Source organism: Grampus griseus (genome assembly GCF_964374135.1).
Source record: "Grampus griseus genome assembly, chromosome: 1".
Classification (NCBI taxonomy): domain Eukaryota; kingdom Metazoa; phylum Chordata; class Mammalia; order Artiodactyla; family Delphinidae; genus Grampus; species Grampus griseus.
Window position 1 is genome coordinate 35,378,491 of NC_139017.1, and position 11,396 is coordinate 35,389,886.

General features: G+C 40.3%; 1 protein-coding gene across 1 annotated transcript; it reads right to left on the minus strand.

Moving 5' to 3' along the window:
* Positions 1-639: 639 nt before the first annotated feature.
* Positions 640-10,642, minus strand: ARPC5 (actin related protein 2/3 complex subunit 5). The gene is made up of 4 exons (XM_082666457.1): positions 10,271-10,642; positions 7,853-7,924; positions 5,444-5,620; positions 640-2,024 (listed from the first exon to the last, which is right to left on the minus strand). The coding sequence occupies exons 1-4, from the start codon at positions 10,412-10,414 to the stop codon at positions 1,962-1,964; spliced, it is 456 nt and encodes a 151-aa protein (XP_082522583.1). The 5' UTR covers positions 10,415-10,642; the 3' UTR covers positions 640-1,961.
* Positions 10,643-11,396: the final 754 nt, after the last annotated feature.

Here is an 11,396-nt window from a genome sequence, read left to right on the forward strand (position 1 = left end):
AATTTCGAATACACCCATTCCTGTGACTATAAAATACGGAATTCCGGAATTTTCCCCAACACTATAGTCATGAAAGTGATGTTAAGACGAATTTTATGAAAAAGTACTACAATATCACTTCTGTTTTCATTTTAAAGTTTGTATGTGGTTATGTTATACCTATTTGACCACCTCTAATACCTATAGCTTAGCTTTTCTTACTCATAGCCCTCTGAATTGCCTGCAAGTTTCTAAAGCTTTAAAGTGGGAATCTAGCCAGGTGCAGTGGGAAGGCAATCGGAGGTTGCCTTGAGTAGGTAAGGACAGTAGATGTGAGGTGTAAGAAAGAGTTCAGAAGCTGGGAATAAACGACTGCAGCTGCTGGACTCATCTGCACAATCTAGTCTAGGTCTCTGAGCAGTGACACTACAGGTGTTCAGCGGACATCCAGAGGGCTACGGAATCACTGCAGAGGCTTCATTATTAATATTTATTAATGACTCTCTCCTCTTCTCTACTACCTTATGTTTGAATAAAGTAGTTTTATAAACCTTCTACACAAAATTAGTTGTCAAAGAGTATAATAACCTGGTGGTAAAACAGGAACTCTTTCCTCTTCATTAACTATGCATTCATAAGTATTAAAGTAAGAGAAAAATAAATTATTCAACACTGACATTTTATTTTCTGAAGTTTATCATTTTTACAAAACAGAACAAAAAGCAGGTATCAAAAACAGCAAAGAGTTTACAGAATTTCTGCACCAGTTTCCACACAAGTCAGTGATTATGACACTGGTGTCTAATGTAAATACTAGATACAGTCTGATTTCCCTCATGGTCATAAGCATTCAGGTGATTTGTTTTAGAGCTACCGAATAATTATTTTTACATAAGCACCGGTCATTTTTTGAGAACCAATTTGGTCTGTCCAACAAAGTGAATACTTTTTGATGTGTGGCATTTTCTTTTTTTAAAAAAAACATTGAGCTAAAATACAGAATGTGTATGTGTCTGGATCCTAACCAAATCTTTTGAGATCCCAATAATTACCCTAAAAAACACTGAAGACATTTATAGGACATATTAAATACTAGTTATATACCTCATAATGTCGAAGGCAGTTACTATAATTCTAAAGAAAATAGCATTTCATTCAGAGGCTGCCCAGAGTTTCAACTACATCATAGTTTCCACATCCTTCCTGTTTTGGAGTAGTTTCCCCAAATAGGGCCATATTATTAGAAAAAAAATTTTATGCTCATGCCAAACAGGGTCTGGCATTTTACAGATACAGTTGTGTAGAGCAAGATTCCTTGCTCTGTACCCTGGGTGACCACAAAGAAATCAAGAGGCCACGATTGCTGGATGCTGAGAGGAAGAAGCGTACTTAAACTCACAGAATCTGGAGGCAAGCAGAAACAGAGTTGGAACTTGGTTGTGGTGTTCAGCCACCACTTGTTCCAGAAACACATTTTGTTTAAATAAGGGTATAGTCCAGTTTTGCAATGTTAATAGCTGCCAGTCTCTCAAAAATTTTTTATAAAGATCATTTCCTGGCTAGCAATGAGTTAGGAAACCGGCCTCATATTCTGATTAAATTTCTCACTATTAGTCAAAAACAAAACCAAAAAACAGCTCCCAAAAACCAAACAACAAAAAAACCCCCCACACCAGCCAATAGGGGTTAACAATTGCACAATTAAACTTGAATGTAAATTACTCTATGTACAGACTGGTATACACATCACTGAAATCATTTTGAGAGAATGAGACATTCCTGTTGAAACATTTCTTCTACTTTATCCCAATTTCATTAAAGAAAAACTGATATGTAATTTTCTTCTTTATAGATATGAAAAGGAAACAAGAAGGCAAAGCTGAGAGAAACAGATGCTACCCAAAGGGCAGCGGTGGCATTTGGTTGTTTTGGTCTTTGTACCAGCAACTCCCACCCCATGGGAGATATCCGTTCCCGCCGGCCTACACGGTTTTCCTTGCAGTCAAGACTCGAACAATGGACCCCACTCCTCCAGCAGCAAGTGCCTAAACACAAACCAAAGTGTCAATGTTGGCAGAATCATAAAGGCTCAATTCTCACACCAAGCAAAACATTTTTCTTTCTACTTTTATTTTTTTAACATCTTTATTGGAGTATAATTGCTTTACAATGGTTAGTTTCTGCTGTATAACAAAGTGAATCAGCTATACGTATACATATATCCCCATATCTCCTCCCTCTTGCATCTCCCTCCCACCCTCCCTACCCCACCCCTCTAGGTGGTCACAAAGCACCGAGCTGATCTCCCTGTGCTATGCGGCTGCTTCCCACTAGCTAGCTATTTTATGTTTGGTAGCGTATATATGTCCATGCCACTCTCTCACTTTGTCCCAGCTTCCCCTTCCCCCTCCCTGTGTCCTCAAGTCCATTCTCTATGTCTGCGTCTTTATTCCTGTCCTGCCCCTAGGTTCTTCAGAACCTTCTTTTTTTTTTTTAGATTTCATATATATGTGTTAGCATACGGTATTTGTTTTTCTCTTTCTGACTTACTTCACTCTGTATGACAGTCTCTAGGTCCATCCACCTTGCTACAAATAACTCAATTTCGTTTCCTTTTATGGCTGAGTAAAATTCCATTGTACACATGTGCCACATCATCTTTATCCATTCATCTGATGATGGACCCTTAGGTTGCTTCCAAAAATATTTTTCTTAAAGGAAGAATGTGTGCAGCAATTGATTTTGGATTCACTAATTTTCACAAGTATTTCTTGAGCACCTATCATGGGCCAGTCACTGTTCTTAGCAATGGGGATACAGTAATTAAAAAAAAAAAAAACCTTCAGAGTTCCTGCCCTCAGGTGCTTACATTCTAGTGAGATCCTAGTTTACATTCTAGTGTGTTGTTTTCAAATAATAATATGTTCTTAAAGATCTGCAGCATGATGTTTTTGCCGCAAACAGGTGCTCAAATATAAATTTAGGACATTCGTTCTGCTCTCAGCAGTGTCAGGAAGAAATTCAAACTGGGATCAACCATTTTAAGTTCCGTTTAGACTAGTCAGTTTGTCAGATTTTTCTTTTTGCAAGTTAAGAAAATACTATTTAATAGCTAAGAACTTAGGAACTTTGATTTTGCCTTGGAAAATTGGAAGTCATGACTAAGAATTAGGAATCTGAAGCCCTGGTTTACTTGTAGTCGGAAACACTGAATACCTTTGTGTACTGGGTACTGTGCTAGACGCTGGGGGTACAAAAGTGAACAAATACAGCATTCGAGTCTACTGAGAAGAGACAGACAATATAAACAAATCATTTAAATACAATATAACACATGAAATGACAGAGCTATGCTTTGGGTGCTATAAAAGCACAAGGAGGGGCATATACCCAACCTGAGGGCATAGAGGAATGTGAAATGGTGAGGGAAGGCTTCCTGGAGAAAACGATACATTAAATGGATAAGTAGGTGACAGACTGACATAAAGGGTAAAGAGGCACTGGGGCAGAGAGAAAATCATGAGCAAAGGCATAGAGGTGTGAAACATTATGGTGTGTTCAGGGAAAACACATTATTATGCTTACTGATGGAGCATAAGGGGAAGAACAACATGGAAGATGAGGCTCGACCTGGAACTTGGAGTTGATTCTGCAGGTGATTCACAAGGGTAGATCTGGAAGTTAGAGACAGCATTCTGGCAACTGGGTGGAGAACAGATTTGAGGGAGGCAAATCTTGTAGCCAAGAGACCAGTTTAGGAAACTATAGCAACAAAATGTTAGAGATGGTTGAGTGGATGATCTGAGAAGTATGTAGGAGGTAAGACTGTCAAAAACTGGTGACTGTTAGGAAGAAATGAAGACTTAACACATGCCTCAGTTTTCCAGTCTACAAAAGGGGAATAGCAAGCATTCTGTCCTAGCATTTTTATGAGGATTAAATGAGTTAATATTTATAAAGTGCTTAGAATACAGTAACTGCTCAATGTTTGCTATAATCCTGAAACTATACTGAAACTAGGCTGATAGGTTTTAATGCTGGCTCTTCATCTGTAAATTGAGGATGATAAAGATATTTATATATTTCATAGGGCTGTTGTAAGGATCACATGAAACATAAACCAAAAGTACAGCAGCTGGTGAATAAAAAGTATTCCATGAATAGGATGACTATATCAATTATTCTCCAAACTGATACACTGTAGAGTAAAAGGGAACTATTCATAATTATGTTGGGACAACAGGCATAAACTGGGGCTGTCTTGGGAAAACTGGGAGGTATGATAATCCTATCCATAAATGTTAGCTCTTTATATCTGACAGTGTATGAGGAATAAAGTGACTTGATCCAGGTAAAACAGCAAGTTTTGCTACCTATTCATAGCTTACATGTGTGTTTTTACTCAGATACCAAGATAATAGCTTCTGAAAAGCTGAGTTTTGGTAACTGTAAGATGTTAGCGAATATACACCTTACCCGTGGTTGGTTCTATTTGAATGTTACACTGCTTACATCTATACCAATATAATATAAGAGTTGGGTATTAAAGATTACCTTACCAACTTTTTACCTGAAGCTAAAAATTCCCCTTAGCCATTATTTTTTGGGGGGCGGGGGTTAGATAGTATACTAGCATCTGCTTACATTGCAAAACAAAATGCATGAAAAGAGAAAAAAAAAGTAAGAATTCTTGATCCCACCTCCGATTTCATTTTTTTAAACTGTGGTAAAATATAACATAAAATTTGCCACATTAGCCATCTTTAAATGTAAAATTCAGTGGCATTAATTACATTCAAAATATTGTACAGCCATCACTGCTATCTACTTACAATACTTTTTCAGCTCTCCAAATAGAAACTCTGTACCCATTAAGCAATAACTCTCTATTCTCCCTTCTCCCCAGCCCCTGGTAATCTCTAATCTACTTCTGGTCTCTATGAATTTGTCTATTCTAGATATTTCATATAAGTGGAATCACACAGTATTTGTCCTTTTGTGTCTGGCATATTTTACTTTGCATGTTTTCATGGTTCATGCATGCTGTAACATGTATCAGAACTTCCTTTTTTTGGTCAAATAATATTCCATTGTATGTATGTGTCACATTTTGTTTATCTGTTCATCTGTTGATGGGCACTTGTGTTGTTTCCACCTTTTGGCCATTGTTAAAGAATTCTTGATTTTATTACTTATTTTCTTTTCAAAGTTTTGATTTAGTTCGAAGTTCAAGATTGTGTTTAATAAATAATAATCATTACCGAATAAACTTAAGTGTTGCATATCAGCGTCTCTTAAGACCAAGGCTAGTAAGCATAAATCTAAACTTTCATTTTCATGCATTTATTTGTAATAGCAAAGATGTATAACCAAAAAGTCAAAATAGTTATTTAGGTGAGAGGCTGTCATTGTTATTCTCTATTACAAAGGAATCAGTCATATAAGTGTATAATTCATAACTTACCTTTTCATGCCACTGCAATAACATAGCACTGCTATTGTCAGAGGGGCTCTCAAAGCCTTTATAAATATACTTCATTAGGAGATCCACACCATTCTTGTCCAGGGATTGAACTGCCTTTTCAATATCATTAGCTTTAAAAGAGATGAGCACCTTCAAGACAATGCTGCCTGCTCGATCCTGAGGGTAAATAAGTAACATCATTTAGACTCATTTTTGTGTGTGGGGTTACAGTTTTAGAAAGGCCACACTGAGAATGTGACATTTGAGTAAAGACCTGAAGGAAAGAGGATATTGTGGCGTACTTGAGGAAAGTATTTCAGACAGAGAAAAGGATAACTGCTGTTAGTGTGTGTTCGGTGTGTTCAAGGAAGAGCAAGAAGACCCAAGGTGGCTGGAGCAGAGTGGAGGACAGGAAGTCAGATAGGTAGTGGGAAGACAGAGCACGTAAGCCCTGCAGGCCCTTGTGAGGACTTTGGCTTCCTGTCGGAGAGATGAGAAGATGCTGGGAGGTTCTGAGAAGAACAGGGATATAATCTGACTTACACTTTAACATGACCAGTTGGCTGCCATGTTGAGAATAAGCCGGGGGCAGTGGGGTTGGAGGAGGGCGGGGAGAGCAGGAGACAAGGCAGATGCAGAAGCAGGGAGACCAGTCTGGAAGTTACTGCAATAAGACAGGCCGGTTTTGGCTAGCATGGTAGCGGTGGAGGTGGTCAGAAGTGGACAGATGCTTGATATATTTGAGGGTAGAGCCGAAAGGATTTGCTTACAGACAGATGTGATAAGTTATCAATTTATTAAATCAATATATTTCACTTCTTGATCTTAAAAAAAAATACAAAACAAAAAAAGAGGAAACTAAATTGCAGTTCTACCATCAACCATTCTTCAGAAATAAGTTATTAATAAACAAAAATTTAAGTTTTTAAAACTTATTTTGTTTCATATCTATAGTCACTTGACTGTAGATATGATATAGTGATCTTCATTCATAATGATCTTTTTTCTTTGATAAAAGGCTGCTCCAACAGCAAAGTTATTTTTTTACCCTTCAAGCCAAGCACAGGGAACACTTCATTTCCCCTTTCAACGTTTCTCTTTCTATTCAACACAAAGTGATACCTTCAGCATTCCAACTGGTCAGATTTTACAGTATGTTTCTACCACCTGTTGTTATCTTCAGCTTAAAGACTATGCAATTAGCCTATTTAGAAAAATATCCTTGCACCCAGAGCTATAACCTCCCATCCAAAGCTATGATAAAAAACCACCCATATAAAAGCAGAAGGGGGTAAAACTGAAATTTCAATGACATTACTCACTTTTAAAAACCAAGGAAATATTTCCCCTTATAAAAGATTATGTGGCCTAGATAATTATTATGCATTTACCTAAGTTATTACTTACTAGTATTCAACTAAGGAGATTCTTGGGGCTCCTAGGATGTATGAATAGCTATGGACAGTGGGGTCAATGCTCTGGGCTTCATTTTAAACAATAAATAAGTAAATAGGTTCTTAAGAATTACTGAAAGACTGCTACAGGGAATATAATTACACAACTTTTCTGAAGGGCAATTTGGCAATACCATATGTACCAAAGCCTTAAAAAAATGTGCAGTCTAAAATGCAGGCATTCACTTCTAGAAATTTATTCAAAGGAAACAATTAAGAATTTACCAAAAACTGTTCATTTCAGTACTGTTTATGACAGAAAAAAAGGTCAATTATCTAAATATATGACAAAAGATTATATATAACTAAACTGCAGCATTATCTATATGCAGCCATTAAAAAAGATATTGCAGAAACAAACTTATTTCCAAGTAAAGACGTTCATGTATGCTGCTATGCAGTTGAAAATGGTTATAAAATTCCATTTTCATTAAAAAAAAAAAAACACTCATAGAAAAACTCTATAAGCATATAGCAACACCAAAAAGTAATCATTATCTATGGTCAGCGGTGGGATTATGGATGATTACTTTTTTATTCCCTCACATTTCTGAGTTTTCTATAATATTTAACAGAATTAAATATTAGAATTTAATTCTATGAAAATGGTAGAATTAAAAAAAAATCTTTAAAAAGCAAGTAGAAACTCTTTATTTTGTGAAAGTTTTATTCTTCAAGGCTTTGCTTAAATTCAACCTGAATTTAAGCAAATTTAAAAACACACAGATCTCTCCAATGTTTGAACTTAGTGTGTCTACCATGCAGGATTGTCACAACTCAGTGTTAGAGTGCTATTTTTTCATATATAAATTTTCTACCTATCAAACTACATTGTAAGCTCTTCTATGTCAAAGATAGTAAATAGTTAAAATATTTGTTGATTGTGTGACGCTTCAGAGGATTTCGGGAAGAATGCTCAGATATCAGCAGAGAACGCGTGTTGTCTGTGACTCACCTTCACTGCCTGGCTCTTGGTGTTGATAGGGGGGTTTTTCAGAGCTGCCTGTAGGGCAGCTGTCATGTTTCCTGTGATGGTGGTTAAGGGGATAGCAAAACGGGCAGCCTTCAGGAAAGCGCTGTAACTCCCAGGAACCACTGGTTCTTAAGAGTTGACATTATGCATAGAAAGAAAAATTAGTATGATTGCTATGTTCAATACTGGAAAATTCAACATGTTGGTTTCAAGGATGTCCATCATAGGTAAAATACTGAAAACAAAAGAGAACACTCAATTTTTAAAAAATAAAGCAAAAACTGTTTCATCCTTTGTTCTAATTAGTAACTGAACACCTTGATAACCTTTCATTTTCCAGTTAGACACATATGCAAACACTATCCAGAGTGATATTTTTTAAAATTCTAAAATATATATCAGAATTATTAGGCATCAAAATGAAATAGCCTATCCTCAACCAAAATACATCTTTTTATGTGATTCTAAGTGGAAAAATAAAGACCAAACTCTAGAATTATATTCTATATTAACTGCAATGCTGGTAGAAAGTACGGGCAGATTACTCTAGCAATCTGAATGATACACATGAGCAATCTCTCAATATGGATGAAAAGAGGCATTATAGAAGATATAATTCAATGACACTTAGGTGGCAGCTTAATTTTTCTGTTTTGGATATTTTCTCTCATATTTCAATAGATATCATTCAAACTGTCTTAGGCCACACCTATTAGATTCAGTCTCACTTAGAAAGCACCAGTGAGTTAGCAAGTATGAGAAACAGAAGGCCAATTAGACCGTCAGAACACACAGGCATTCCCCTAAAAGGAAAACCACAGAGTTCACTTGTTCCTCCATCTGTAGTGCCTGAACAGGGTTTGTCTCTTCTTGTAACAAGAGTAGAAGAGACAATATCTTTATATTTTAAGATGAATTGATTAAAAAGAAGATTCACTATATGGATAGAGCAGTACCATTTAAGAGTCATCACATGTCACCTAAAGTAAGTTAAGTCTCACAAAACATCATTTATGCATCACCAAGAATGTTTTTACACAGAATAATCTTCACCACTTATGTTCTGAAGAAAAAGGTCTGACCAAAAAAACCCATGGTTGGTGGTAGGCTGTTATTTTCAAGGCTTAATGGATTTCTAGAGAAGCATGCCTTTTGCAGACTGGCTCATTTATAAGACCTCAAACACTTAAGTATTTAAATAATGCAAAACAGCAACAGCTGATTGGGAAAGTCATGGAAACCAAAGAAACATCTGTATGTTGATAAATGTCTAATGCTGTATTTTAGGTACTTCTAAGACCAGCTATGGCTGCTACCAAATATTTTCACTCATACATTTCCCCATTTAATTTAATAGGACACTGATGAGGAAAGAGTCTAACAAGGCTTCCTAATCTTATGAATACATCCAAGAATAATTAGAAAGGAGTGAATTCAGCAATTGAGAATCTCTAAAACTACAGCTTTGGTTATTGCAACATTTACATTTTACTAAAAGAGATCTGATGCAAATGCGTCCTCAAAGTAATGAATATTTAAATATGCAGAAACAACAACCAGGAACTGACAGCCACATTTTAACTAAATGGAAACGACTCCAGCATTACAAAATGATTCTGTTTTGTACAAATGATTCGCTTTCTATTTTATTCACTGGGGTTTATTTTAAATATTTCCAAGGATTCTCTACATGCATTCCGTGTTTTCTTTCTATTGCCCTTTGCTTAACAGGTGAAAGGCTCCCAGCTTCCTTCTGGGCAGTTTTGGTGGTTTTGTACTCACTACCTTTCCCCCGGTTAACAAATTCTGTGCAATCTATATTTTGCCAAATCCCTTTCTCTTATGAAAAAAAAAAAAAAAAGGGCACGGACAGAGGGGCCTCAATTCTGCAAACCACCCCATCTCTCCCAGCATGAAGTAAACTATCCTAACGGGGCCAAAACAAAACTACACCACAATGAAAAGAACATCACTGAAGAAAGATGCCCGTTCCTCCCAATCAGACATGGGTGATAATGAGACTCCGGTAAATACGGTTCTGGAAGGACAACTTCAGCAACAGCCCGACTGTCCAGCACCAGCGCCGCGAGGGCGCGGCCTGCACCGCGGGTTCCCGGGAGGCGAGAACTCCGGGAGCAACCTGAGGAATCGGGGGCGTGGACGGCGCGCCAGGAAGGGCAACTTTCCGAGGGCGGGACCCTGGGGTCTCGGGGCAACTCGGTAGAAATGGGAGAGCCCCCTGCCCTCTCAGAACCGGGGACCCAAAGAGACGGGGGTGCTAGGGGCAGCTCCAAACCCGGTGCCCGGCCGGGGCCCGCCGCCCTCACGCCCTGCCCGCAGCCGGGGCCCGTAAGAGGGGCTGGGTCGGGTGGGGTGGGGAGGCCGGCGAACAGAAGGATATTGCCGCAGGCAGGAGTCCACCTCGCCCTCGTCGGGCCCGGCCTGCCCGTCGCCCCCGTCTTCCTCGTCCACGAACTTGTTCTCGTCATACTCATCCACGTCCACCTTCCGGAACCGGGCCGACGACACCGTGTTCTTCGACATCCCGATCCGGATCGGTGGCCAAGGCCTCCTCTCGGTGCTGTCTCTACCTTAGCAAGCCCAGCCCAGCTGGAACCCGCAGACTGGCGCCTTCACTTCCCTCTTCCGCTCAGAGGCGTCGCGGGCAGTCGCGGCTCGGGTGGTTCTGGGCCTGCGCGCTGGCCGAGCTCCTTCCTCCTCAGGCTCACGCTCTTCTTGAGCCTCCTACGCCGCGCCTGCTCTCCTCCAAGGGGAGCGTACCAGGGAGGGAGCGCGCTGGACGCAGTGCGCAGGTGCGGCCTCTCTGCAAGAAAGGGGCGGGGCGGGGCGAAGGAGGCGGGGGCGGGAGGGGGCGGGGCAGGAGGGAGGGCGGAAAGCGGTGCGGCGGGCAGAGGTAAAAGGCGATTGGTCCTCCTAGTGCGTCACGTGATCACTAGGGGGTTTCCATAGAAACGCTTCTCTGCGGTCCAGTCTAGGGGGTCTTAGGTTGGCTGCGATGGGCACTGGGGGCGGGAGGCCTTGGCTTTGCTTCAGACGTCGCCGTCAAGGACCTGTCATCAGGGTCCTGCGTAAGGCCCGGCTGGCACGGACTTACCTGTGAGGTGGGATGGACTGGTTGCCGGACCAAGTCCCCTGCAGTTGGCAGGAGTATGAGGCGGAGTGATGCACGCCCAGCCGCCCAGCATCGTTCTAGTTGTCAGAGGCATCGCTTCGGACTGTGTGCTGCCCGTGGCTTCGTTCCCGAGCCGGGAGCCCCTTTCTCGGGGTTGGACCGACGCTGCGCGGCCAGCGGGAGGTCCCCAAGGACGGAATCGAAAGGTCATATCTTTTGTCAGTGCTGTGTAACAGCATAGCGGCTGCACCTGCAGAACTCGAATTAGGTATCGTAACCATTGGGAAGGAGGGGGAGGTGTCTGGGTAGGGGCTGGGGTCCGGTGGTAAGACTGGGGTGAACCTGTGGAATTTGGGGTAGGGTCAGTCATTGACATCTTAAAATAGGTGGTTG